The sequence below is a fragment of the Oryctolagus cuniculus genome, chromosome 12 (assembly GCF_051225735.1).
Source record: "Oryctolagus cuniculus isolate XC-2025 breed Fujian yellow rabbit chromosome 12, ASM5122573v1, whole genome shotgun sequence".
In the NCBI taxonomy this organism is placed as follows: Eukaryota; Metazoa; Chordata; class Mammalia; order Lagomorpha; family Leporidae; genus Oryctolagus; species Oryctolagus cuniculus.
Window position 1 is genome coordinate 104,285,416 of NC_142878.1, and position 27,510 is coordinate 104,312,925.

The 27,510-nt window shown below is 57.5% G+C and overlaps 1 protein-coding gene across 8 annotated transcripts in view; it reads right to left on the reverse strand.

Moving 5' to 3' along the window:
- ARNT2 (aryl hydrocarbon receptor nuclear translocator 2) overlaps positions 1 to 27,510 on the reverse strand; it is a 189,885-nt gene that overhangs the window by 13,042 nt on the left and 149,333 nt on the right. For 6 of the 8 annotated variants that reach the window (XM_051834295.3, XM_051834289.3, XM_089309527.1 and 3 more), the window contains exons 9-17: positions 27,369 to 27,445; positions 25,772 to 25,906; positions 23,424 to 23,498; positions 17,278 to 17,429; positions 9,418 to 9,490; positions 8,694 to 8,817; positions 4,492 to 4,591; positions 934 to 1,072; positions 246 to 411 (exon numbers count right to left, since the gene is read on the reverse strand). In XM_051834295.3, coding sequence (XP_051690255.2) covers positions 246 to 411; positions 934 to 1,072; positions 4,492 to 4,591; positions 8,694 to 8,817; positions 9,418 to 9,490; positions 17,278 to 17,429; positions 23,424 to 23,498; positions 25,772 to 25,906; positions 27,369 to 27,445 — 1,041 coding nt within the window. The remainder of the gene's footprint in view (positions 1 to 245; positions 412 to 933; positions 1,073 to 4,491; positions 4,592 to 8,693; positions 8,818 to 9,417; positions 9,491 to 17,277; positions 17,430 to 23,423; positions 23,499 to 25,771; positions 25,907 to 27,368; positions 27,446 to 27,510) is intronic. The other 2 variants (XM_051834290.3, XM_089309526.1) reach the window with 1 other exon arrangement.

Below are 27,510 nucleotides of genomic sequence, written 5' to 3' on the forward strand. Positions count from 1 at the left end.
CCACAGCACAGCGACTCTACAGGGGCACAGGTACACAGTCTTCAGGCCTCGGGGGTGCCAAGGCCACTTCTCCAGGCTAAGACTTAAGCACCCAGTGTCTCAGGGACATCCCAGGCCTCCTTGCTGCCAGAGTGGAGACCCCGTCCTGGGACTCTGGGAGCCTGGGGCTCAGCCCCCCGAACGCTGGTGTCCAGAACACTTGGTTCTGCTGACTCGCTTGGTTCTTTCCATCACGCTCCACCTACCGAACCCTGGAGTCCTGTTGGCCAGGCTGGAGTAGGCGTTCCCACTCGGCGAGGAGGTAGCTGGGCTGGACAGGGGGCTGTAGGAGGAGGGGTCTGCCGGGTAGGTGTGGCTCGTTCCGATCCCAAAGGGTGACGACTGAGTCTTGCTGGACTGGGATGGGATTTGCTACCATCAGGACGAAGCAGAGAGAGAGCACGCGTCACCCACAGACCCCCCGCCCCGACGCCCGGTCACCTCCGCGACAGGTGCAGCAGGCAGCGGCTCGGCCTGCCCTGGAGGACAGAGACTCTCCGTGGCTGTCTTGACCTCAGATCAGCCCCACATGGGTGGAGGGGCCGTGGAGGCCTTGGCATTGACACTCAGCCCCTCCAACACCCACCCCAAGGCAGCCAGCACACCATGCAGCTGAGGGTCCCTATGGCCTCCCGGGGCAGGAACAACAGCGGCACCAGAGCTGTGCTGGGGGGAGGGGGGCATCTGCACCTGCCCCCCTCCTCCGGAGAAAAGGCTGCTGAGTTGCCACCACCAGGGATGCAGCTGTCACAGTGGCCCTGGGGTGGCTGGTGCTCCCGTGGGGCCAGCTGTTCCCAGGGCGGCTGGCTCTGTCTCAGAGCACCGCCCCATGCTAAGAGTTGGCAACCCTAACAAGCACGTTCCCGGGGTCCTGTGCCCCCTAGATGCCCATACCTGTCCGGGAAAGGGTGGCCGACTCCCCGTCCAGGCCACCTGACTCTGGTTCAGCTGCCGGGAGATCTGGGACATGTTCTGGCCCGTGGACGACGAGGACTGAATGTCGTTCACCCCAGGCACATGCACCACTGATGAGCTGCAGGGAGGAAAAGGAGGGATCCCCAGCTGCCCCCAGCCTGGCTGGGCCACCAAGGGCCGTCCCTGCCCTCCCGACTCCGCCTCTGGCCCCCCGCGGGCACACAGCGCTTGCCTCCGCTCAGCCCCCAGCCCAACCCCGACAAACCCTGGCTCTCAGCAGGTGGTTTGGTTCCTGCAAATGGCAAAGCTCCCTGGAAGGAAAAGTCGTTCTCGGCGTTCACCTGCTCCTCTGGACGCTGGCTAATGTGTCCCTTTGGGGGCCCCGCTAAGGCCTCGGGATTTGGGGGCCAGGCTGCAGGCTGACACTCAGGGCTGACCCACCAAGCACAGCCGGCACCGTTAACTTCCTCCTGCTCCTGTTTGTTTGACTCCTCTGCCTTCAGCTTAATTTAACTCCAGGAGTCTTTATTAGGCGCCTGCTGTGTCCAGCAGAGCGTGCGCTGTCATCTGCATGGCCCAGCAGGCTGCTTCTCTGACGCCTGTCTCAGTCCCCGCCCTGTGGGGCGCAGGCACTTCCTGCAGGATGGCTTTTGGGGTCTCCTGAGTACACCATGAGCTTCTGACAGATGGAAATGGGGGTGGGGGGCTGGCTTGTTTCCTCCCAGCCCCTCCCTCCCGCTCAGCACACGGGCAGAACGAAGGAGTGGTGCCGAGCGGGCCATCCTGGAGGACTTCTGGTGGAGGTGTTGGTCTGCCAGGTTGTGAGAGGAAAGCAGGCTGGAGGCAGCAGAGAGCCCTAACGACCCTCCAGTGCCCCTCCACGCACTCGGCGCCCCCTGAAAGGCGGGGAAGCCAAGGACGTCACAGGGCTCCTACATTGGCCGCCGTAAAGATGAGGTCCTTGGCTTCGGGGGAGGACCCCACCATTCCCGCCTCTTCAAATCCGTGGTTTCCGGAGGAAAGGGCTCCCTCCCCACCCCCTTCCTGACGCAGGGACAGGGTCAGCGCACGTTTCCTGATCACCACTTCTCCTGCAGAGGCCTCCCTGACACTGACACCCGCTTGGGGCTGGGTCCCCGGCCCAGGACTGAGACTGACCCGTGTCACTCACACGGCCGGCCCAGCAAAGGCGTGCTCTGGCTCAAAGGGCCAGCCCCCCACCCCCACCCCGGGGGGTCTCGGGCACAGACACGAGGGGCCGAGGCTGGCGGGACCACAGAGGAAGGAGTCTGGGGAGGGGCACACTTGGGGGCACCAGCAATGCTGTTCTGCCAGGGGCCCAGTCCACCCCCTCCCCATCCTGAAGCAGCCCTGGCTCCTCAGAGCTACAGAGAATTCTGCTCCATCCCCAGGCTCGAGCCCTCAGAGGCATCCACCCACTCATCTGTCCACTCATCCATCCACTCATTCATCCATCCACCCACTCATCTGTCCACTCATTCATCTGTCCACTCATTCATCCATCCACCCATCCATCCACTCACTCATCTGTCCACTCATTCATCCATCCACTCATCCATCCACTCACTCATCTAGCCACTCATTCATTCATCCACTCATCCATTCATCCACTCATCCATCCACTCACTCATCCATCCACTCACTCATCCATCCACTCATTCATTCATTCATCCATTCATTCATTCATCCACTCATTCATTCATCCACTCATTCATTCATCCACTCATCCATCCACTCATTCATCCATCCACTCATTCATCCATCCACTCATCCATCCACTCATTCCTTCATCCACTCATTCCTTCATCCACTCATTCCTTCATCCACTCACTCATCCATCCACTCACTCATCCACCCACTCACTCATCCATCCACTCACTCTTTCATCCACTCATTCATCCATCCACTCATTCATTCATCCACTCATTCATTCATCCACTCATTCATCCATCCACTCATTCATCCACTCACTCATTCATCCACTCATCTATCCACTCACTCATCTATCCACTCATTCATTCATCCACTCATTCATCCACTCATCTATCCACTCATCCACTCATTCATCCATCCACTCATTCATTCATGCACTCATTCATCCATCCACTCATTCATTCATCCACTCACTCATCCATCCACTCATTCATTCATCCAGTCATTCATTCATCCAATCACTCATTCATCCACTCACTCATTCGTCCACTCATTCATCCATTCACTCATTCATGTGATAGGGACACTGGGCCCCTTCCCCACACGGCCAGCGCCCCCAGGCCTCCCTCACCTTCTCTGACATTGCTCCCAACACCCCCTCCCCCGCCCCACGCTGGTTTCCCCAAGAGCCTCAGCCTGGCTCAATCCCTGGAGCTTGGACGCGCGGGCCATCTATGCTGAGCACCCCTGCAGCCTCCCTGCTGCCCCGCACCCCGACTTCCTCCACACCCCGTTTCAGTGATGTTTCCCAACCCCACATCCAGGCACCTGAGGCGCCGCCATCTCAGCCTCCTTAGCTCTGCCTGCAGGTTCCTCACCCCCACGCGCCCATGCCCTGGTCAGGAGGCAGAGCCTGGCCACGGCAGGCAGGCTGAGCCTTCTCTGGTCACACAGCCTTGAGCGGTCCCCTGTCCCCTGCCCCTTGGCCTCTCCTTGCCTGCTGTCTTCCCCCCAGCAGGGGCACAAGCAGCAAAGCGTTCCTAGGACTAGCGAGGGCTCAGCACAGACGGCCCCTGGCCGATGTGTTCAGAGCACCTGAACCACACAGCAGCCCCAGGTGGAGTCGGGGGGCCTTGCCTTGACCTTGCTTCAACAGTGATGTGACCCACACTCGTGAAGGCTCTGGGGCTGCCATCCCATCATCCAGACCCCAGAGAGTCACTGTGACTGACCAGGGCTCACCAGGGCCTGCAGGCAGCTGCAGGGCACAAGGTGTGGCCGCGGGACGGGCCCGAGCCACCATCAGGTCTGGCCAAGGACCCGTGTGGGAGTGAGAGCCTCACTCCGCCAGGGCCAGGGCAGTCTCTCTCGGCTGGGCCCTCCCTGGGGGGTGCGGGGCCGACTGGCCCCAGCTGCCCAGCCCTGGCCTCTGCCCACACCTGGAAGTTCAGCTTGGGCCCTGGGCCAGGTCCCCAGAGGCTGGGCATGGGGTCTGAGCGCCTTGGGGAAGCTGGCGCTCTGCCTGTGCCCCTGGCGCCCAGACACGATGATGGCTCGAGTCGTCCACTCTCCCAGGGACGCGGCTGTGGTGTCTGAGAACCAGGATCCCATTCGCTTCCTGCCGCCCTGTCAGCCGTCCCCAGCTAGAGGCCAGACCACTTCCTTCCTCACAGGCACAGCTTCAGAACACAGCGGCTGGGGCCTTTCTCACCCAGGGAGGAGTGACTGACACCCAGTATCTATGGCAACGCAGAGGTGCAGGGCCTGGGGGCCAGGACGCGTGTGCTGACCCATCCTTGCCCAACTCTGAGACCAGGGCACCGTCCCCCCGACGCCGGCCCCTCTGCACTCTCCCACACGTACCTGAAGGCCTTCCCCGAGTGTCCCGGGGTGAACGGGCTTCCCTGGGAGTAGATCTGCTGGGCTCCTGCTGCCGAGGCTGAGCTCATCATCTTCTTCTCCGCTAGGACAAGCAGAGCAGGAGTCACACGTGAGGTCCCCTGCCCGGCCAGCGCCCCGGAACAGGTGCGGCGTGGGTCTGGGGAGCAGGAGGCACAGGCTGGGCAGCCTCTGCGTCGCGTCCCTCAGGGACCTGGCAGAGCGCTGGGCTGCTGCTCTGGCCTCCTAAGCTAGGCTACAGCCGCCTGCAGGCGGGGCCCGCGTTCTGAGAGCTGGGAGCGTCAGGGCCAAGCAAGTTCTCGGCAGAGGGGGTCCATGCAATGCATCTGACCCCGAGGGCGGGCTTAACACGTTCTTGTCTAAAGGCTGGAGGTACAGGGGAGAGGAGGGGAGGACCCGCAGACCCCGGCTCTGCCCAACATGCCAAGAGGCAAACCTGGACATGTTGTTGATCCACCCCCTGCCTCAATTTCCCCCACTGCAGGGAGGTGAGGCCAGGGTCCTCCTCATGAAGACACAGTGGAGAATCCAATGAATTACCCTGCTTAAAGTGCTGGGGACAGGGCCTGGTGACACAGCTGACAGCACCTATATTTTCTCTCCTTTGTCCAAGGTCTGGAACCCAGCAGGGAGGACCCAGGGCTTGAACCCAAGCCCAGCACTGTTCCCACAGCCCCCTGAACCCTCTGCCCTCACCACCCAGCCAGAGCTGCTGTGAGCCTCAGGCCAGCCACCAGGGCCGGCGTAGGACCTGTGTTCCTTGTCTTTCCAACATGGGTTTCCTTATTAGTAGGAACCCCTTGTGCGGCTGAAACCATCGAGGCCCAGGCTGGGCTGTTGCATCATCGCCGCTTTCCTGCACTGCGCGGTGCCCTGCAGCAGCCCCAGCCCAGGACCTCACCCGCTGAGGGAGCGCAGAGCGACGGGATTAGTCCCAGCCGGCTGCCTGCCCAAGAGAAAGCAGGAACTAGCTGTGACATGGATGGGTGCAAGATCACCGGCAGGACCAGCGTTTCCCGTCTGGTCACTGAGTGTCCAGGGCTTCTGCAGTGCCCTCGCACAGCCTCAGAACCTACACATCGCATTCCTTTGAGGGGTCTTCACAGAGGGGCGGACACGGTGGTGCAGCCCACATCCGAGTACCTGTTCTAGTCCCGGCTGCTCCACTTCCCGCCCAGCTCCCTGCTAATGCGCCCGGGAAGGCAGTGAGGGATCACCCAGGTGCCTGGGCCCCTGCACCCACATGGGAGACTTAGGCTGAGCTCCAGGCTCTTGGTTTCAGCCTGGCCCAGCTCTGGCCATTGCAGCCATTTGGGGAAGTGAACGGGCAGGTGGAAGAGTCTCCCTCTCTGTCTCTCGCTCTGTGACTCTGCCTTTCACATAAATCTTTTTAAAAAGTTCATGGAAATGTGTGTGATGAGAAAACTATGCATGGATTTCAAAATTTGGGGGCAGTAAAACAAACTTATCTTTTAATTCCATTTTTTCCACACTTTCAGAAACGCCCTCGCGTACTGCCTGACTTCCCCCACCTGCAAGAATGTATTGGGATATGGGATAAATCTTAGTTACACGGCAGCCGCTTTGTGCTCAGTGGACCCATGTTGCTCCAGGTGTCAGGCTTGCTGGGCAGGGGCGTGTCCCCTCAGCGCTCGAGAACAGTGGTGCCACGCCGGACGCTCAGCCTCATGGGCTTGGGGCTACAGGGACCGAAAGCTCAGTCTCCCAGGCACGTGAACAGCCTCTGTGATGTTTCAATGCAAAACAAGCCACAGGACAGGTTCTGCGTCCATTTGCATTCGCTGTGGCTGGGGCAGCGGAACTCCGGGAAGGATACGGGAGCTCAGCTCTGGGCATGCGTTTGTAATCCAACCTCAGGGCCCAAATCCTGGGAATAAGGAGCAAACTGAGGGGGAGTTAGGCAGACTGGGTGCTCCTCCTTTTTAACTATTATTCAGGTTTTAAAATTTTTGTATTAATTTGGTTATTTGAAAAGGAAGAAGAGAGGGAGGAGGAAAGGAGAGAGAGAGAGAGAGAGAGAGAGAGAGAGAGAGAGAGAGAGAGATCTCATCTGCTGGTTCACTCTCCAGGTGCCCACAACAGCTGGGGCTGGGCCGCCAGGAACAAAATCCAAGTCTCCCAAAGTGGGCTGCAGGCCATCACCTGCCGCCTCCCAGGGTGCAGGTGCACAGGAATCTGGGATCCGCAGCAGAGCTGGGGAGTGTGGCTATTCCAAGCTGCGTCTTAGCTGTTGTGCCAAAGGCCCGCCCCCAGGGAACATTCCTTGCCTATAAACTTAATGCAAGCCATTTTTCCCCTTTCTGTGTTTAAGGTTTTTTTTTTCCCCTGTGGTTTGGGTAAATAGCAAACACAGTGCATGTTTAATCGCTCCAGCACATATGTAAGGTACAACATTCGGTCCACACAAGGGAGCTTAAACAACCCGTGAGAAATGGGATTAAAAGCTAATTTTAGTGCCCTGAAATTCTGAAATCCCTTCGTAGCTTTTTCACAACACAGGTTCTCCGTGAGGTTTGGACGCTCCCCTGGTATACGTGAAGAGCCTTGGTTTTACAAATCTTCGTCTTGATGATTTTGACCGACTTGATCCGCCACCAGTGAAGAAAGGCACAGTATGACTGCCCCGCCCGTGGGGCTTGCTCGGCAGCTTCTTGGGCCCTGATCCTTTGAGCTTTCACTGTGCCAATGGTTCCTGATGTTCACAACTTTGTTTCAGGCTGAACCTTCTGCCCTGTGGGCTAAGCCTGCTGGATGCTTCCCCTGGTTCCTCCCCCGTTCACAACGACGGTCAGCTCTGGCTGAGTTTGCCACTCATTTCTGCCTCTCTCTCCAGGGTCTGTCTGCTGCATCTTGCCTGGCTGTGCTGTATTTAGACAGCGAATTATCAACCAGGAGTCCTTGGGTATCCAACCAGTTCATCCTTCTCCACACGCAGTCTGGCTTGCTATTCACTGTGCTTTTCTTTTGAGAATTCTGTGATTGGCTAACCACTTCCTCAGGTTCTCCTCTCATTCTCTCCCTCCCTCCCTCCCTTCTTCCTCTCTCTCCTTCCTAACTATGGTTGCACACACCTGAAGCTAAATGTCGCTATGAATGTCAGAGACCAGATAGTACACACTGATGAGAAGTTATTTTTTTCTTATCATTTTACTGCCCCCAGTCCGACACCCCTCTGGATCCTTGCTGAATTCATTTGAAATCTGGGACTCTGGTTTTCATCGTTCATCTTCTGCATCTTCTGACAAGGCAGGCGTTCATTCCAGAGGCGGCAGTAATTTCGCTTTTTATCATCACTACTTTTCCGATCTGTTGCTCCCGTTCCTGTGTCCTATATTCTGATTCACTTACCAAACAGGTGCCATCTTGGGTGAGTGGGATTTTCAGAAAGTGTAAGTGGGTAGCGCGGATCTGTGCACCTGTGGTGCCGGTACCTGGCTGCTCTTCTTCTCATCCAGCTTCCTGCTAATGCACTTGGGAAAGCAGTGGAAGATGACCCAAGTGCTTGGGCCACCCCTGCACCCATGTGGGAGACCCAGAAGAAGCTCCTGGCTTCAAATCAACCCAGCTCCAGCCGTTGTGGCCATTAGGAGAGTCAATCAGTGGGTGGAAGACCTCTCTCTTTGTCTCTCCCTCTCTCTATAACTCTGCCTCTCAAATAAATAAATAAATTTTTTAAAAAGTGAGCCATCAGGAAAAAATGAGCTCAACAGCCTACACAGAAAGAATGCAGATGTGTAGAACAATACAAGGGATACAATTTTCAAAGCTAAAGTGGATGAATTTCAGGTAGAAGGACAGTGGATCATTTTCATGTTTATTTTCTCTCTTTATGTTTTTATTCTAAAATGTGTTTCCTTATATGCACTCAATTAAGTTGTAATTTTTTTTTAAACTGGGACATGTCTCTAAAGGGCTTAATAAAACTCAACTGTGCAATGGATGACGAGAGCCCAAGAATTCCACCCCCTTCCTTTCCAACAAGGTGGTGCCGGGGTCCCAGGGGGCTTGTCCCAGGCACCTGATAGTAGCAGACAGGGCATGTGGAGAGCGCAAATCCGGACCTTCTTATACCCTGCAGCAGTGGCCCCGGTCAGAGCGCCCGGAACCCCGGCATCCTCCCGCCAGCAGTGACGCTTGAAACTTACACGCACTGATTCCTGCAAACATCTCGGCAAACCGGGGGTCTCGCTCCTGGGAGAAGATGGCATCAGCCTTGTCCACCGACTTCCCGGCCTCGTGAACTCCAGCGGGGAGGTTGGGGACCGGGACCTGGCGGTGCGTGAGAACACAGCAGCACCACACGGGTGAGACGCTGGGCAGGGTCCATGAGCCCCTGGTTTCTCTGTCCCCAGAGCCCCTCCCTCTGCAGTCACCAGCACTTCCGGCTTGAAGGGCTGGCAGGGGGAGCAGAGAACTACAGGTGACCACAGGGACCCTGGCGTCACACCTTGGAGAGAGACCAGTGAAAAGCACACAGCTCATTCTAAATCTGGGCAACGTAAAGTTTGAGAAAGGGGCCCAACAGCAACCCAAGCAGTCAGCAAGGAAAGACAGCAAAGGAGGAGATGGGAGAGGGAGGGGAGAGACGGGCCGGGCACAGCTACAGGACGAGGCGCATGGAGCAGGTGGACACAGCACAAAGGCAGGAGAAGATCAGGAGGCCAGAGGACTGGCTCTCGCTGGCTTCTGACGCTGAGTTCCAGAGTCTCCCCGTGACCTTGAAGTCCCCAGCACTGGTGGTGACGGCTCTCCTGACTGGAGGATGGCACCCTTGGGGCTGAGAGGGCTCCCGCCAAGGGCTGGATTGAGTCTCTCGTCTCCTGGGATGGAGACAGTTCCAACTGGGAAAGAAATCTCCTAGCAACTCACCTGCGACAAGTCGTAGGACGACAGCCCGTCTCTCTGGTGCACTTCCAACTCTGCCTGCTGCTGCTGCAGCTGCCTGGGGAACAAGAAGTCGACAGAGAGGCATGAGGAGCAGAAGGGGCGGCACAGGGTGGAGCCCGGCACAGTCCCACTCTGCAGGCACAGGTGCCATGCCCCAAGGAGCTCTGCACTGTTTTCCATTTTTAGTTGTTTTATTTAATTTTAACACCCCGAATCAAGACTCTTGAGTTCTGTGTCTCATAGATTAGGCTGCCACGCTGAACTGTTCAGGAAATAAATTCTGATGTATGACTTCATTTTGTGCAGGGAAAAAGATACCGCACTACACAACAGATGTTAAAAGCAAACTCCAGCAAAGCAGGTGGGTTTACTGCTGAGCAAGCAGCTGGCTGCAGCTATCGCCTGCTTACCTGTCCACTGGCAGGTGTCCACCTGGTCTCACTCAGCGCGCACACCAAGCTATCACCATGGTCCATTTACCCACATGTTGAAATAGACAAACTGAGAGACAAGAAGGCTGGCAGGTTGTGGCTGATGGAGAGAGCCGGGGTCTGACCTAATGCTTCTGACATCAATGTGCTTTGTGGGGTTGCCTCCACCAGCCTGCTCCATTTGGGAGAGAAAACGGCTTATTAGGGGCACAGCGAGTTAAACTACCACCTGTGATGCCAGCATCGCTTACGGGTGCCAGTTCAAGTCCTGGCTGCTCCAACTTCCAGTCTGGTTCCCTGCTAATGATAAGGACAACAGCAGAGCACACGGCTTCCCCTCACCCCAGCAGTCGAAGCCCATGATTGGTGGACCGGCACTGAAAGTGATTTCCAAGGGCAGGTGTTTGGCCTAATGGCTAAGAAGCCAGGCGAAATGCCCACATTCCATATTGGAGACTTGGGTTCCAGTCCTGCCTCTGCTCCCGATTCCAACTCCCTGCTGATGCACACCCCGGGAGGTGGCAGGTAGCGGTCAAGTACTTGGGTTCCTGCCACCCATGTGGGAGGCCTAGACTGAGTTCTTGGCCCAGCTCTGGCCATTCTGGGCATCTGGGGAGTGAGTCAGCACTCTGTCTCTCTCACTCTGTCTCTCTCTCAAGTAAATTAATAAACAATTTAAAAATAACTTTTTAACTTTTTTTTCAAGATTTACTTTTTTGGAAGGTAGTGTGACAGAGAGAAGGAGAAAGGTCTTCCATCTGCTGGTTCACTCCCCCAAATGGCTGCAATGGCCTGGGCTGGGCCAGGCTAAAACCAGGAGCCAAGAGCTTCATCCAGGTCTCCCACGTGGGTGGCAGGGGCCCAAGCCTGTGGGCCATCTTCCACTACCTTCCCAGGCACAACAGCAGGAAGCTGGATCAGAAGCAGAGCAGCCGGACTGAAACTGGTGTCACAGACAGTGGCTTATCCTACTGTGCTGTAACGCCAACCCCCAAGAATAATTTTCAAAAGAAATTGATATTTAAATAAATATTTAAATTTAAATAAATAATCTGCGTCATGACCACAGCGAGACCATCACTGCTTGCATTTTCTTGTCCCTCCTTTACAGTTCTGCTTTGCTTTATTTTCATTTACGTCTTGGGGGGCTCTGTCACCCTCATTTTTTTTTGACAGGCAGAGTTAGACAGTGAGAGAGAGAGAGACTTGGTTCACTCCCCAAATGGCTGCTATGGCCTTCGCGCTGTGCCAGTCCGAAGCCAGGAGCCAGGTGCGTCTCCTAGTCTCCCATGCGGGTGCAGGGCCCAAATACTTGGGCCATCCTCCACTGCACTCCCGGGCCACAGCAGAGAGCTGGCCTGGAAGAGGGGCAACCGGGACAGAATCCAGCATCCCAACCAGGACTAGAACCTGGAGTACCGGTGCCGCAGGCGGAGGATTAGCCTAGTGAGCCGTGGGGCCTCTAATATCCGAATGCAGGCCCGACAGCCAGCCCTGTGCCAGCATTTTCACACCTGTGCAGTGTTCCCCAGGTCACAGATGGAGGGACGGAGGCTCAGGAAGTTTCCGGGACGTGCCCGGGGCGACACACAAGATTCCCACCACGGCTGTCTGGCTACGCCTTCCTTTGCCCTGGGCTGCCACGGTGGCAGCCACGACTACTACGCCCCGTCTCCCGCTCCAGAGCCCTGGGCTCAGCAGGACACCGTCTTGAGCCACGAGGTGGGAGCCATTGGGATTTCATGGGATTGCTGCAGTGGGCACCGCACCGTAGCAGGGATCTGTGCAAACCACACTCTCCCTCGCAGAGCCCCGGCCTTGGCGCAGGGCGGCGTGCAGGGAGGAATTCCCTCCTGCAAGATGGAGGGATACGGGTCAAGGCATGAGGCCGGGGCTGGCTCCCCGTTCCTCCAGCCCACAGAAGGCTCCTTGTACTCGGAAGTAGAGAAAGGAAGGTGTCATGCACGGCTCGCGGATCCCCCGGGTCCTGGCCCCCCTGGCTGTGTGATTGGGAAGCCCGCATCCCCGTCCCACACCCTCTGGGCTTCTGCTTCCACAGCTGGCCCTTGTGGAAGGAGCAGCGCTGACCCGCGGGCCGCCCCATCCCAAAAAGGGGCCTCAGGAAGCTCCCCCGGGCCTTCCACAGCAGCAGAGTGAAAATAAACCTCAGTGCAAGCACACATGCCAGACAGGCAGCCAGCGCGGTGCTCAGGGGCGCACGGAGGCAGGCGGCCCTCGCCGCGGCCCGCTGTAGCCTCCATCAGCCCGGGCTGACGGCCGAAGACCAGGGCCAAGGCCTGAGAGGCCAGCTCCCTGCCAGCCGGTGCCCAGGATGTGCACGGAGACTCCTCGGACAGAGGTTTTCACTCAGCCCCAGGAAGGGAGCAAGCATCCACCAGGGAGGCCGCGTGGGACGCACCCCTGGGGGTACCCAGGTTGGGGGGGCACAAGGGCCTGGTGAGCTCTGCAGCCCAGAGACGGCTCTCAGCTCCCACCACGCCACCTGCAAGCCCTCCACAAAGGGCTCCCGACGCCTGGGAAGGGGCCCGGCTGGACATGACGGGGCAGGGAGCAGTGCGTTTTCCAGGGTCACTCCCTGTCCCGGGCCTGTCCGGCTGACCCTGCAGGACAGCATGGAGCGTGGCAGCCGGGCTCCACAGGGCCTGTGGGGCTCTGGGTACAGAATGGGAGGCAGGGCCCCAGACCACCATTCGGGTGTTCCAGCTCTGTACTGGCTCCAGGAATGCAAACTTCCTACTACTTCTGCACCAACCAGCACTCTGTATGTGAGTGGTGTGGAGACTCAGCGTGACTGTGGGGGGTGGGGTGGGGTACTAAGAACACACACACACACACACACACACACACACCCCGGCACCACAAGCCGTCCCAGGAAAGGGCTCCGCAGGTCCTGGTGGTAACCGTGGCTCACTCCCCTAAATGGAGACAGCATAGCGGCGACGCTGTGCAGACGTGAAAACCTGGGAGTGACGCGAGCTCGGAACCAGGGCACAGCTCGCTTGGGAACGAAGAGCTGACCCCCAAGTCCAGGGACCTCGCATGCTGCGGAACAAGGGACCAGGGCTGGGCGTTGGCCTAGTGGTGAAGACACGGGGTACGGGGCTTGATACCAGCTCTGCTCCTAACTCCAGCTTCCTGCTAGTGGGGGCCCTGGGAGGCAGTGGGGGTGGCGCAAGGAGCTGGGTTCCTGCCACCCGCGCGGGAGACCTGGGCTTGTGTTCCTGGATCCCAGCTCCCAGCCCCAGCTCGTGCAGGCATTTGGGGAGTGAACCAGTGGATGGGATGCAAGTGCTCCGTCTCTCTCTGTCTCTTCTCAAATAAATAAATACAAATGAAAAAAAAGTTACAAGTGAGCAATGTGTTAAACCGGCTTATGTTTTCCCAGACTTCAACGGGACAGAAAAAAAAATCCGGGGTGAGACCCAGGGCCTCCTTTCCGCAGCTTCTCACAAGTGCTAAACATTAAACACTCAGTCCCGCAGGAAGTTTCCTTTGGATGCCCCGCACTGCGTGCAGCTGAACTCGGCAGAGCTCTCTCCCAAGAACACAGAATCTCCACGGCAAGGCCGCCTGCTGCTGGCCAAGCTCAGCCTCGCTCCGTTCCGAAGCAAGCTGGCCTGGTGGCAGGCACGGTCGCCGCTGCCCTCTACCGTCCACAGCAAGCTCTCCAGGCCCTGTGTCCTGCCACAGCGCGTTCTGTGCAGAAGGCTCCGGCTCCCCCGGTGGAAGGCGGGCGGGGCGGGGGCGTTCTGCCAGACGGGAGCCCCACGTTCCCAGAAAACTACACAGACGCAGCCTCTGCACAGAACAGCTTTGCCATGTCAGTGCTGCCCGGCAAAACCTCAGCCGGAGGAGGCTGGTTTTAAGAGAGGAGGGCCCTCGCTTTGCTTCCAGGCTCTGCTGCCCTGTTCCCTACTGGCGATGCTTTCGGAGGCCCCTCTGCTTCCTCTGTGTCTCCCCCGTAGGTCACCTGCCCCTCCCGACTGCCCCCTCTACGCTGCCCACATCAGTAAACCCGAGCCTTAGCTCTGGGGCACACGGGCTCCTCCCTGCTGGCAGGAGCTGCGTGGAGCACCTCGGCCCGGCCCAGCCCTGTCCTCCCACCGAGCTCACGGAGCACCTGCTGCATTGCATTCAGTCGCAGCAAAAGCGTGCACCTGCTCGACGAACGAAGTGAATGAAGAATGCGAGAAACTGTCAAGTCTCCAAAACCCAAGCTCCAATCTGCTCCTCAGACCCAAATCGAGAAGTCTCTTCTGGGCCCCCAGTCAGGGACCCTGCGTCAGTGACAGGCAGGACTCGGCTGCTCCTACAACAGCCTAGAAGCTCAGGTGACAGGCAGCCTCAATGATGGGTGGAAGAGGGCCTCAGAGTCCCTGGCACGGGCAGGAACCCTGGACACTCAAGGCTGGGAAAATGGACACAGGTCTGGAAAGGAGGCGGAGGCAGAGAGAGAGGTAAATGGAAGAGAAAGGGACAAGATGGGAGAGGCAGTCCTGGCCCAAAGCCAGGTGGTTGGCACCCAGAGGGCGAAGGTTCTAGAACAGTGCCCAGGGCTCTGAATGGGTGAAGTGCTTGTCCACTTCCGAGACTGCTGGGGCAGGGGTGGGGCTGTAACAGGTGTGAGCTGTGCGTCTGGGGCTAAGCTACGGCTTGTGCAGATGCGATGTGGATCTGGGCTGGCATCTTCTCCCTCCTCTCCCTCCAGGGCCCCCACTGCCCCCTGGCTCCATCAGATCAGGGGGCACCTGCTGTTACTTCCACTCTAAGAGCTCCTGAAAGAGGGGCTGGTGCCATGCCCACCCTCTCTGCGCCCTACCTATGGGACTGAAGGCTGTCTGACTCTCACTCCCATCCCCAAGCCTCCCCTTCTCGTCAAGGCGGGGGCCAGTCATGAACGTGGCACTAGGGACGCCTCTCTCATCTCTGGGTGCAGAACCTTCTTCCCATGTTGAAAGGAGTGGGAGAATCTAGAGCTGCCAGTGTGACCGAGTTTATCAAGTTTAAGTTAAACTCATGTGCAGAAATAAAAGCCGTGTTTCTGCAAAGCTGGGTTTTTGACTGACAACCAGGAGAGTGTTGGGTCGGATAAAGAGGAAGAAGAATCCAAGCACCGGGTGAGCTCGGAGGGGAAGAGGAGATGGTCAGAGAGTGAGGACGGGCTCTGCCATGAGGGGCCGTGGTGGCTGCTGGGAACGCAGCTTCAGCAGCGCTGCGGCCGGTGCCGGGCTGCCCCGGGGAAGAAGAGACGAGCAGTGCAGAGGGAGGCTCTGCTGGACACACCTGGCAGCGCCCCGCAGCACAGGAAACCCTGGATTGGCAGCGGTTCTGCAAGACCAGGAAGCTGTGTGCCCGCCTGAAGGCTCCCACGGGGAGGCCCTGGCCCAGAGGATGTGGGAGACGGAGGATGTGCTGGGAGAAGCAGGAAGTGGAGTGGGTAGCCCTGGGAGGAGGAGGAGGAGGAGGAGGAGGAGGAGGAGGAGGAGGAGGAGGAGGAGGCCTTGCCCGTGCAGGGAGGCAGACAGGGAGGGGAGGAGCGGACTGAGAAGGAGGCTCACCAGGGCGACTCCGCTCCTGGGATCACTGGAAGGCCAGGTCATGTGCCCTGAGGAGAAGGCAGGCAGGGCATGCAGGAGACCAAGCAAGACGTGGGGCCGCCAGTTGGTGCCGGCAGGGGACGTGGCCAAGCTGTCCCAAGACGTGGCAGGGCCCCTGCTGCCACGGCCGCCGGCAGTGTCAGTCCCAGCTGCCGGGACCACCCGCCCTGTGCCGCCCTGCGGGCTGGGCTGTTAGGCTGTTCTCTGTGCAGAGCCTGCAAAGGGCCCCGTGAGCCCGGGGAGCAGCTTCTGTTGCCCTCCCCACCTTCCAGAAGAGGGGACTGGCACTTGGAAGAGGTAGGGGAGCCGCTCAGGGCCTCTCGCGCAGCCTCGGGCACTCAGCTCTGTGCTCTGTGGCCCAGCACCAAGGCTGGGGAGGCAGGGCCAGGGCTGCCCGGAGCGGACAGTGGCTGTGGGACCCTCAGGGGAACCCTCAAGGACAGAGGCTCAGAGAGGCCACCGCGGGCAGTGGTGAGAGCCGAGGTGCCAGGAGGCCAGGGCAGCTGCCTGACGTCTCCGGGCCCAGGCTGCCGAGGAGAGGGGCTGCTAGCGTTGAGAGAGAACTCTGTGCCTAAGTGTTGCACTGGGAGAACCGGGCGGCAGGTGGGGGGGTGGAGGCGGTGCCACTGACCACTCGGGGACTCGTGCGCGGGTGTTCACCCTGCCACCCTGGGCGTGGCGTCCACGTGCCAACATCTCCTGGGACATCCTTTGTCTGTGTTGTTCCTTGACCTGCTGCAGAGTCTCCTAGATTTCCCACGGGGTTACAGCCCAACAAACCCATGGAAGTCGGAAAAATCCGACATCGAACGTGCATGGAATCCACCCAACAGCAGCAGGGCTCAGCCTGGCCCAGGCCAAAAGCGCTCAGAACACTGACATCAGCCTACAGGTGGGCAAGGTGGTCCACGGCCAAGCCTACTGTGTCCCCACGGGCTGAGTGCCCCTGTAGCTCAGAGACTGTGGCACTGAACAGGATGATCCAACTGATCATTCAGTGCTGATGTCCTGGGCCTAACAGCAGCCTTGTGACCCTGAAGCACTTTCCTCTGAGTGCCTTGTCACTTTCACATCATCCTATACCCAGGTCAGGTCCTTGGAGTTATCCAGAGAAGAGGTGCGACCTGCCCACACCCACACCCATGCCCACCACGAGCTGGACCCGGTGTCTGGCCCACAGCTGGGCGCTTGACCTCATTCACTCTTTATAACCACCTTATGAGGAGCTACCATCAACCCATTTCACAGAAGAGAACTGAGGCTAAGGGATGAAGGTCACATGACCAGACAGTGGCGAGGCCAAGGTGCGAGCTGCGTGCTCACATGCGTGGGACACAGGAATGGAGGAGCGAGCGGACATCCTAGGACCCCTCCCTCCCCATTCCCCAGGCCCTGGGCAGGGAGGAAGCTTCGATGTCTGGGCAGTATTGTCCCCACGACGCCCACCCACAGGCCACCGGCCCCATGCCCCAGAGCTCAGCCGCATTCCCTCCACCCCAGCTCTGGCAGGACCAAGCAGCTGCTCCAGGGAGCATGGAGGGAGGGCCTGCAGCCTGGCCCCACGTCCAGAGACAGAGCAATGGGCACAGGGGCCAGCCCGCCCTGGTCAGAGGGAACGGAAGGCCCCGGGGTCATCCCTCAGTCCTTTGGGTTCTTACAAATCGGGAGGGGCGCGAGCAGGAGGAGCCGGGGAGGGACGCCGCGCCGGGGTGTGCAGCTGCAGGAACTAAGAGCTGCAGGCTAAAGTCACGGGGCCTGAGCCCGAGGGGGCGGGGGCGGAGGCTGGGACGTACTTGACGTTGGTGTTGGTACAGATGATGTACTCGATCTCATCCGAGTAGGGGTTCTGGAAGGTGAAGCTGCTGGTGCGGATCAGCATCCACTCCCGGGTCTTGGTGCGGAATCGATACATGACTGACAGCACCTGGCCTTTCAGCTTCACCACCTGAGAAAACATTTGCAGAAGGAAGTCAGCGGGAAGCAGGAGGGTGCCAGAGTGCGGGGGGGGGGGGGGGGGGGGCAGGCACTGGCCGTGCGGCCGCCACGAAAGCCTGCGGGGCCTTAGAATGGGGGCACTGCGGCCGAGGACGGTGGGAGAGGGGGAGCCCCCTGCCCGTGTCCCCCTGTGAAACAGGGCCCTGCGTTTGGGTCATTCTGCACCTTTGCGTGGGACATCAGGGGACCAATGCCCTTTCTATAATGGGATTATGTAGCTTTAACAAACCACATCATGAGAACTCTACACGCCGAGTGTTTCTCTTTTTGCCTTGGCTGCTGGGCAGCTCTGAGTTGGGGGCTAGCACCCCCAGAGGTTGCACCTCACTCAGGTGTGTGGCTGCATTGTAGGCACCGACATAGTTCTTCAGACCTCACATGAAAGATTCTTAACTTCCGTTTAACACTGTGAAACACTCATTCTGCTCTCAGCGAGGTAAGGATAATTTTTTTTAAAGATTTATCTATTTTATTTAAAAGGTGGAGTTACAGAGAGGCAGAGGCAGAGAGAGAGACAGAGATCTTCCATCCACTAGTTCACTCCCTCCCTAAATAGCCACAAGGGCCAGAGCTGGGCCAGATGGAAGTCAGGAGCCAGGAGTTTCACCCAGGTCTCCCACATGGGTGCAGAGGCCCAAGGACTTAGGCCAATTCTGCTGCTTTCCCAGGTGCATTAGCAGGGAGCTGGATTGGAAGTGAAGTAGCCCGGACTCGAACCGGTGCCCACATGGGATGCCGGCATCGTAGGTGGCTGCTTTACCTGCTGCGCCACAATTCCAGCTCCCAAAGGATAAATTTCTATGCGTTCGTTATTTGTATGTATCCATCGCCACTTTTTATTATTTACTTTCATTTGACTTGAAAGGCAGAAAGATGGAGACAGAGGCAGACAGAGAAAGATCTGGTTCAGTCCTCAAATGACCGCAACAGCCAGGGCTGGGCAAGACTGAAGCCAGGAGCCGGGAACTCCATTTGCGTCTCTCACATGGGTAGCAGAAAAACCAAGTACTCGAGCCCCCCCTGCTGTGTCCCGGGGTGTGCATTAGCAGGAAGCTGGATGGGGAGCAGAGTCAGGGCTTGAACCTGATCTGGTATGGAAAGTGGATGTCTCAGGAGCGTCCTGACAGTGTGCTACTCCCCGCCCCCCCGCCCCCAACATGATTTGCATGCTGCAGAGCGGTTTCTGAGAACTCTCCAAGGTGGAGCCTGGTGAGCTTCCTCCTCCCTGCAGGAGTGAGCCCCACGAGTCAGGCTTTACTCTGTAGACGATGACGCCGGGACTCAGAGGAACAACGTATGCTGCCCAGGATCAGACAACTGCGGGGCACCCAACCCTCCCAATCATACGCTCGTCTCTCTGGCTCCAGCTGCTCTTTTTTTGGTGGGGGCTTCAAAAGTTTATGGGAAATTTCTACAATCATAATTCTGTCTAAGAACTTATGGAGGCTCCCTCATAGTTAGATCCACAGATGTAGCAACACAAAGACAACACGTGGGTGTGCAGAACAGAGGGCTCTGGGGCAGGGACCATGGGGGAACACGCATGGAAGTAGAAGCGGGGGTGGCACTGGAAGATCGGTGGCCCTAGCCCTGGTGGGACTGCACACCCAGGATAAGATGTGCAGGGGCTTCCTCACCCACAGGCCCGTACAGACCCAAGGTCTGGGGTGGGTCGGGGCTGCTGCATCCTCACCAGGTTTGCCTCTTGCATGAACTTTCTCCTGTGGTCCACCTGGCAACGCCCTGTGTATCTGGAAGTGAACTCGAGGAGTCGGACACTCTGCCCTTGGGCCTGGTGACTGAGGAGTGGCACAGGAAGTCCTGGACCCCAGCTCTCCCTGACCCCGTGCATCACTGCTGCCAAGGCAGACTTTCCGTCCCCAAAGAGTGTCTCATCCAGCCAGGGCGGCAGACGTCTGAGATAACTGTGACCGGGGACAGCATGCTAAGTACCACCTCGAACACACACGATCACTTGCCACGGGGCTACTGGAGGCGAGGAGAGACAGGCTGTGGTTGGGATCCTGGATGCACTCCTGGAGGGACACAGTGTGGGGCTCATCCGTGGGAAGGCTAAACCTTTGGCAAAGTGAAGATGTGTGGGGAGGGCTCCTCCTAGCACTGGCACAGCCTGAGCTGCAGGCTGGGAACCCCGCCCTGCCCTGGATGACTGGACTGTGCAGTGGGCATGGTCAGGGCCTCCAGGCAGTCATGCATTCAACTGCACTTACTTCAGGCGTGATGCTGATGCCTGAGCTGGCAAAGAGCAAGTGCAAAGTCAGTGATGCTCTTCATGAAAATAGGTCCATCATCATCACCACCATCACCATCATTATCATCATTATCACCATCACCACCACCATCATTGGCACCACCATCATCATTACCACCATCACCATCACCATCATCATCACCACCATCACCATCATTATCATCATTATCACCATCACCACCACCATCATTGGCATCACCACCATCACCATTACCATTATCATTACCACCATCATGATGATCACTACCATAAATATCATCATCACTATCACCATCACCCCCATCACCACCATGACCATGACCATCACCATCAGCACCACCATTAGCATCACCACCATCACCATCAATCACCATCACCATCATCACAACTGGCATCACCATCACCACCATCACCACCATTATCATCACCACCATCAACATCACCATCATCACCATCACCATCACCATCGTCACGGTTGGCATCACCACCATCATCACCATCACCACCACCACCATCAACATCAATATCATCACCATTACCATTATCATTTTCATCATTACCACCATCACTATCATCACTACCATAACATCAACATCACCACCATCACCATCACCATCACCATCAGTATCACCACCATCATCATCACCACCATCACCATCAGCACCACCACCATCACCATCATTATCATCATCACCACCATCAACATCACCATCAACCTCACTATCATCACCATTACCATTATCATTACCACCATCACGATCATCACTACCATAAATATCATCATCACCATCACCATCACCCCCATCACCACCACAACCATCACCATCACCACCACCATCACCATCACCACCACCATCACCACCATCGTCACCACAATCATCACCATCATCACCACTATCAGCATCACCATCGCCATCATCGCTATGCCAAGTGTCTGAACAGAGAGGGCAGGGATGGGATGGGAGCCTGCTTCAGATTTCAGTGGGTTCAGCCCCTCCACTGGGCTTCCAGGTAACTGTGGCCCAGAGAGGGAATCCCAGAGCAGAGACACATCTCCCAGCCCCGGGGCCGGCTCGCTGTCACTGCACCGAACTCAAAACTCCTCACAACAGCCCCCCGCCACGCGTCTCCTGTCCGCCTCTCAGATGCTTGTGTTTCAGTCCGGAGTTCCAGGGCTGACCCTCAGCTGACACAGCCCCTTCCGTGCTTTTGCAAGAATGAACCACTTCCCTTTATCAACATTTGTTCCCTGCGTCAACTGCCGGTGGCCAGAGCCCAAGGAACACAGCGCGGGGTCCAGGCTGGGCGCGCTCCAAGTCCTCCTGTGGCTGCGCGGCTGCGGCCCACGGAGCCCCAGCAGGAGCTCTTGGGCGTTGCTGCCTCACGGGGCCAGAGTTCCTGACTGGAGACCCGGGCGGGCCCAGATGTTTAACTTCTTTTCTTTCTCAAAACCAAGCAGACTCCAACAGCAGCAGCAGTGAGGCACCTCTGATGTGCCGCCGGCCAGAGAGACCTGCGCACGGGGCGCGGCTTTGTAAGAGGATGCTTTGGAGGGAGGCGGGCCTGGCCCCGGCCCCGGCTCTGCTCCTGCCTTGCTGTGGGACGGGGGGCAGGCAGCTGAACCTCTCTGTGCCTCTCTGTGCCATGCAACAGTGTGGACGACCAGGCTTACTGCGTAGGGGTCAAGCTTACAGAAAACAAAGAATGCAAAAAGGCCACAGAACCTCGCCACTGTTCCAGCTTGCTTTCCACACACCCAGAAAACCGGAGCTAAAACAGCCCAAACCTGTGCTATATGATGCAAAGTTGATCACAATCCCCACATGTTCAGCAAACACATTTCCCCAAACAAGAACATCCTGCTATGGGATGGCTGGGGGACCTGACCCACGCAGACCGCTTCATGGGAAGCGCCTCCGGCACTGGGCCTCACCCCGGGGAGGGGGGAGACGATGATGAAACACACAGCTCGCCTGCACAGAGCCTGGGCTGTGTTTGTCTGTTTTATTTATTCATTTCAGAGGAAGAGAGACAGAGAGAGAGGCAAAGAGACACCGGTCACAGAGAGCTCCTATCTGCTGTTTCACTCCCCAAATGCCGACAATGGCCAGGGCTAGGCCAGGATAAAGCCTCTGCCCAGGCCTCCACCATGGACAGCAGAGATCCAACCATATGAGCCGTCGTCCCCTGCTGCCTCCCAGGGCTGCAACACAGGAAGCTGGACTTAGGAGCCAGAGCCGAGACTCAAACCCAGGCATATGCAGGATGTGGGAATTTTAACCACAAGGTGCCTCCTCACAGGAGCTTAGATTTAAGTAAAGAAACTCCACTCACCTAAGGCACTCCAGTTGGAGAACAGCATGTGCAAAGGCCCTGAGGTGGGGAAACGCACATTGACGGAGCCCACAGAAGGCCTGTGTGATGTAAAAGTATCGAAGGAGGGCAAGACAGGGCTGGGTTTACACAGAGCCTGGAGCATGCATTTAATTCTAGACAGCTTGGGAAGCTGCTGGCAGGTTTTCAGGAAAGCCGTGGCCAGGCCTGATTTGTGTTCCCAGAATGCTTGGGGTGGGACAAGAGTCAAGGCAGAAGGAGCCGCAAGGAAGTACTGCAGTGGGATGCACAGAGTGGGTGGGAGTGAAGGGGACAGAGAGGCTGCAGCAGAGGGTGCACAGGGACCCGCGGAGGGCGGGGTGGGAGGTGTCCTCTGCATGGAGCGGACTGGGCGTCCGAGTGCATGCGTTGGGCAGGTGCAGAGGCAGAAGGACAAGGCCACCCAGGGGCCAGGCAGCGTGGTGGCCAAAGACAGAGTGTGGGTGTCTTGGTGCAGGCAGATGGTAGAAGAGGACCCTGCATGCAGGCTGAGGAGGGAAGAGAAGCAGCAGTGGGTGACGCTCCCTCCGGAAGACGGAGCCGAGCTCGCGGGGACACGGAGCGGGTCACAGATGGCCTGTCGGCAGCGAGGCCTCAGCTAGGGGTGCTCCGCTGTCCCAGAGAAGCCCCTCTTACTCTCTCGGGAGAAGTCCCTCATCTTGTGAAGCTGCCCAGGGCTCCCTGAGATGCCAGATCCCGTGCACAGAGGCAAGTATCCGCCCCTCTGCCCCGGACCTCGCTCTCTCTCCCTCTCCTCCTCCTGCCTCCTCGCACCCAGCTGAGACAGGCTCAGAAGGTGACAGGTGCTCACTCGGCATCCTGGCACGCCCACTTCCTGGAGCCCACCTTTGCTGGCATGCAAGCTCAGAGCTCCACACAGGAGTCCTCATTTGCCTGTTCAGGGCTGGAGAGGGCGCTTCCTCCCTTGGCATCCGAGGCCCCTACCCGTGGCCTCACCAGGGCCCATGAACTGCCCGGCCCTCCCCCTCCCTCCAGCTGCAGGAGCTGCCAAGGGTGCTCCAGCTGGGCCGTGTTCTTCTGCCCCTCTGGTGCTGCCCCTCTGGTGGAATGTTCCCCCTCCCCCCGCCGTGTTCACTCTGTTCGCCCTGCAGCCTGCAGCTCCTCTCCTGCACAGTTCCCCTCCCCGGTCTCCGGTCTCTGTCCCCTGCCTCTTCCCTGCATGACCACTGGGCAGGAATGACTTCCCCATGTGTCCCTGTGAGCTCCTTCCCAGGAGGGCCCTGACCCTGACCGAGGCCTTAGCAGGACCTCGCAGCCTGCCAGCCGCAGCCATGTGCTGCGGCCGGTCAGCGGCAGTACCTGCTGGAAGCTCTCACGCAGGTGGCTCTGGTCCTCCGGGTGGCAGAATTCCAAAATGTCCTTGCCCAGGATATCCTGAGGGAAAGAGAGACAGCTTTCACGACCCGAGACTCCACTTCTGCTCACTCACAGCCTCCCTGGGAGACAACAGAGCCTGCAGGCCAACCCTTAGCGTTTCCCCTTTAGCCTGTCCCAACAGAGGAGAGAAAGCAGAGCGAACATGTTCTGCTGGCCAGCACGGTGCCGGCTTCCTGGGATCCACTCTCCGTACCTTCAGCTCACCAAAGGAGCCTCTTTTTTAATTCTGCCGAGCCACCAGGTCAGCAGCTTCAGAATGCAACCTGATTCTGGCTTGCCTTGGAGAGGCAAGCTGTAATAAACATATTTTAATAAACGAGAAGCAAGCAAAAGGGAGAGCATGGGGACAGATGCGTTGCCTGAAAACGAGAATTGTTGAACTACGGAAACCATAGCTCTTCTGTGGCTGAAGACAGGACGTTATAAACATCAAGGTATCTGTGAGAAGCCTGGTTATATTTGCCTCCACTGGTCTGTGTTTGAGTCCAAAGACCAAAAACAAACCCCAAACCCAAGTGGGCTTCGCAGCGAGACAAGCCGCAGAAGGAGGCAAGTTCAAGTGTGCTCCAGGAGCGTGCTCCAGTTGGAAGTCTCTCAAACAGCAAAGGGATAAACTAAGTCAGCAGCCACAGCCCAGTGCGGCAGCAGCTGCCCAGGCATGGGGAGGGGCGTGTCAGCCACGGGCCAGGCAGCGTCCCCATCGTCACCGTCCCCGTCTTCCCAGTCCGCAGGAGGGCGCCGGGGTGAAGGCAGCCGGCAGCAAATGCGGTGCTGTCAGAGGCTGCGGTCCACCTGGGAAGGCATCCGCTTCCCCCTTTCCTCCGCCCAAGGGTCTCAAGGTGGGCCTGGACTTCCAGGCGCAGACACACGGAGGGCCCGGGGTTCCCGGTCTGGAGCCTTCCGGGTTCTGAACTGGCCATGGAAGCACATCGCTCACAGCAACCGAGCCCCTAGCCTGCAGTTTGTTCTCAGAACAAAGACCTTTGTCTTGTCTTAACAAAATGGCTTTTTTTTCTTTGCAACGTGAAAGCTACAGACAATTTGAAAGGCCAATATCATACACACCTGCATTTCCTTCAGGCAGTTTCAACAAGGGTCAATGTTTTTCCCACCCGCACTGTCTCTGTCTACGTACATTCCGTATGCAGTGGGTATGTATGGACGTGTGCACACATGCACGCACATGTACTCACTTCATATACATATATATATGTCTGCATACATGCATACGAAAATAAATATACTTAATATCAGCTGCAGGCACGTACGTGATACTTTCTCCCCCAAAGATGAGGGATCTTCAGTCTGTGAAAATGTATAGCATGAAAAAACTAGGCATGAATTATAAGACAAACTTATCTTTTAATTCCATCTTTGCTGTGAATTTTTTGAGGTGCCCTCATATTTTAGCACATATCTCTCTAAGATGACATTATCTGGGGCTGGCGCTGTGGTGTAGGAGGTAAAGCTGCTGCCTGAGACACTGGCATCCCGTACGGGCGCCGGTTCAAGTCCCGGCTGCTCCACGTCCAATCCAGCTCCTTCCTAATGGCCTGGGAAAAGCATTTTTACTTTTTTAAAAGATGACGTTATCTTACAAAACCACATTATACCACACTACGCTTAAGAAAATCAAGAATTATTCAATAATGTTACCCAATATTCTGTATAGATTAACATTTCAATGGTCTCTCAAGTATTTTTTTAAAGACTTGTTTATTTATTTGAAAGGCAGAGTTACAGAGAGATAGGAAGATATGAGAGAAAGAATCCTCCATCGTCTGGTTCACTCCTTAAATGGCCAGGGCTAGGCCAGCCAAAACCAGGATCCAGAAACTCCATGCAGGGCTCCCACATGGGTGCAGGGGCCCAAGCACTTGGGCCATCTTGTACTGCTTTCCCAGGAGCACTAGCGGGGAGCTGGATGGGAAGTGGAGCAGCAGGACATGAGCTGGTGCCCGTACGTGCCAATGTCACAGGCAGGGGCTTTACCTGCTATGCCACAGCACCGGCCCTTCACGTTTCTTTACTAACTACACATAGGACCCAACTCGGGCTCTCACGTTGCATTTTTGCTTCATCTCTCTGATCTATTTTCTTCTAGGACACTGCTCCTGCCTTCTCATCACAACGATCTTTCTGTTTTTAATTTATTCGAGAGGCCAAGGGACAGACAGACAGACAGACCCCGGGTCTTACACGAGTTAGACCTGTACACTTTACAGGACAGTGAGGCTTCAACCGGCACAAGCTGGCAACTGCCCACTGACCTGGGGTTGGTAGCCAATCACACTGATGCACCTGGGATCCACAAACGTGATGATTCCGTCCGAGTTATGCCGGGAGAGGAACTCCGTGGGCACCGACATCCCGTTCATGTCCATGCACACAGGCGAGCTGGTCACCTGAAATGGGGACCATCCACAGGTGAGGTGGCAATGACAGAGCAGCCAAGGCCACGGCGACCGAGAGCGGGGGTCATCTGGACGGAGTGAACTTCCACGTTGCCAGGACCATGAGTCGAAGTGTCGGAATGGCCCCGGCGACACCGCCTCAGTGCGGCGGGGGGCTCTTCCCTCGTGTATCTGAGCTTAGCTGCCTCGGAGCCACGGGCCACAGTGCAGCCCCAATCTCATAGGGTGGTCGGGGGGTGCACAGTGGGAAGTGGTAATACCCTTCCCTTTTCTCGCCGTTCCCTCATTAAGGACAGCAATGGAGCCGGTTCAAACTTACAGAAGGGCAGGTGCCTGGTCTGGTGGCTAAGACGCCCGCACCCCACCTCAGAGGGCCTGGGTTTGAATCCCAGCTCCACTCCTGGCTCCAGCTTCCTGATAGTGCACACCCTGGTGGGCAGCAGTGAAGACTCAAGTAGCTGGGGCTCAGTTCCCAGCCCCCGGCCCAGCCCAGGCCCCTGCAGCCGTTTGGGGGAGTGAATCGGGGGTGGGAACCTTCTATCTCTCCAACTAAAAGAAAATAGATACAAATATTTGGAAAAAATAGTACATGTTTGTAGATTGAATTACCCCAAATCTTCGTTCTTGCCCCATTTGCAAGGAATGGCCCGTACTTGTCAGAACGGACCAAACGGCCTACTCATTTGTCTGGAAGTGGTCAGACCCAGGCCTTCAGGGACATGAAGGGCCAGCATCCTCTGAACCACGCCAGTGACATCTCTCCCCAGCACGGGGACGCCCTCGGCGGGACGGGGGGCATGAGCAGGGCGGCAGATCGGGTGGGTCCATTCAACTTTCACAAGACAAAAAGAGACACATGTCTGGCCTTGAGGGGTCTTCAGGGAACCAGCAGGCACCTGCCCAACCTGGCTACAGCAGAGGGAAAGGACGGGGCAGGGGAGAACACGAGGCGAGCGGCAGAGGGAGGAGGGCGGAGGGCCGAGGGGATGGTGAATTCCGACTCAGGAGATGGGGGAGTTGGTTAGCTGGCTCTTGCAGGCTGAGCGGAGAGTGAGCAGGCAGGGATTCCGAAAAGAGAAGAAGAGGAAGAAGGAACCCCTGGGCCTGTGGACCTCCACAGACGTAGGGACGCACAAGGCAATGACGCGGGATGGGAACAGGAGGTGGGGAGAGAGGAGGAGGGGAAGGAGATGAGGTGCATCATCTCGCAGGTCCTGGGGAGGCGCTCCAGGTGGGGAGCGGAGCGGGCACAGGCTGGGGGCCGATCCGGCCTCTCAGTGTGGCCGTGGTGGCAGCTCGGCTCTCGCCTGCTCACAATCCCACATTCGGCCTCACCGTTGTCCCTCAGTGGGGCATAAAATCCCGCTGACGCAGGTGCACCGGCCACCCACCCGGCATCCAAACCCACAGCGTCCCGTGTTTGCGGTGAGTTCTCCTCTGAGATTCCTCTCACCTGGAGCCTCCCGATCGCCACGAGGCAGTATTTGCTGCCTTGGCCCACGTCGGTGTCTTCCTCGGGGATCGTCATTCCTGCAATGAGCAACGAGAAACGCGGTGTCACCGCCAGGATCCCCGAGGTGGGTGGGAAGGGGGAG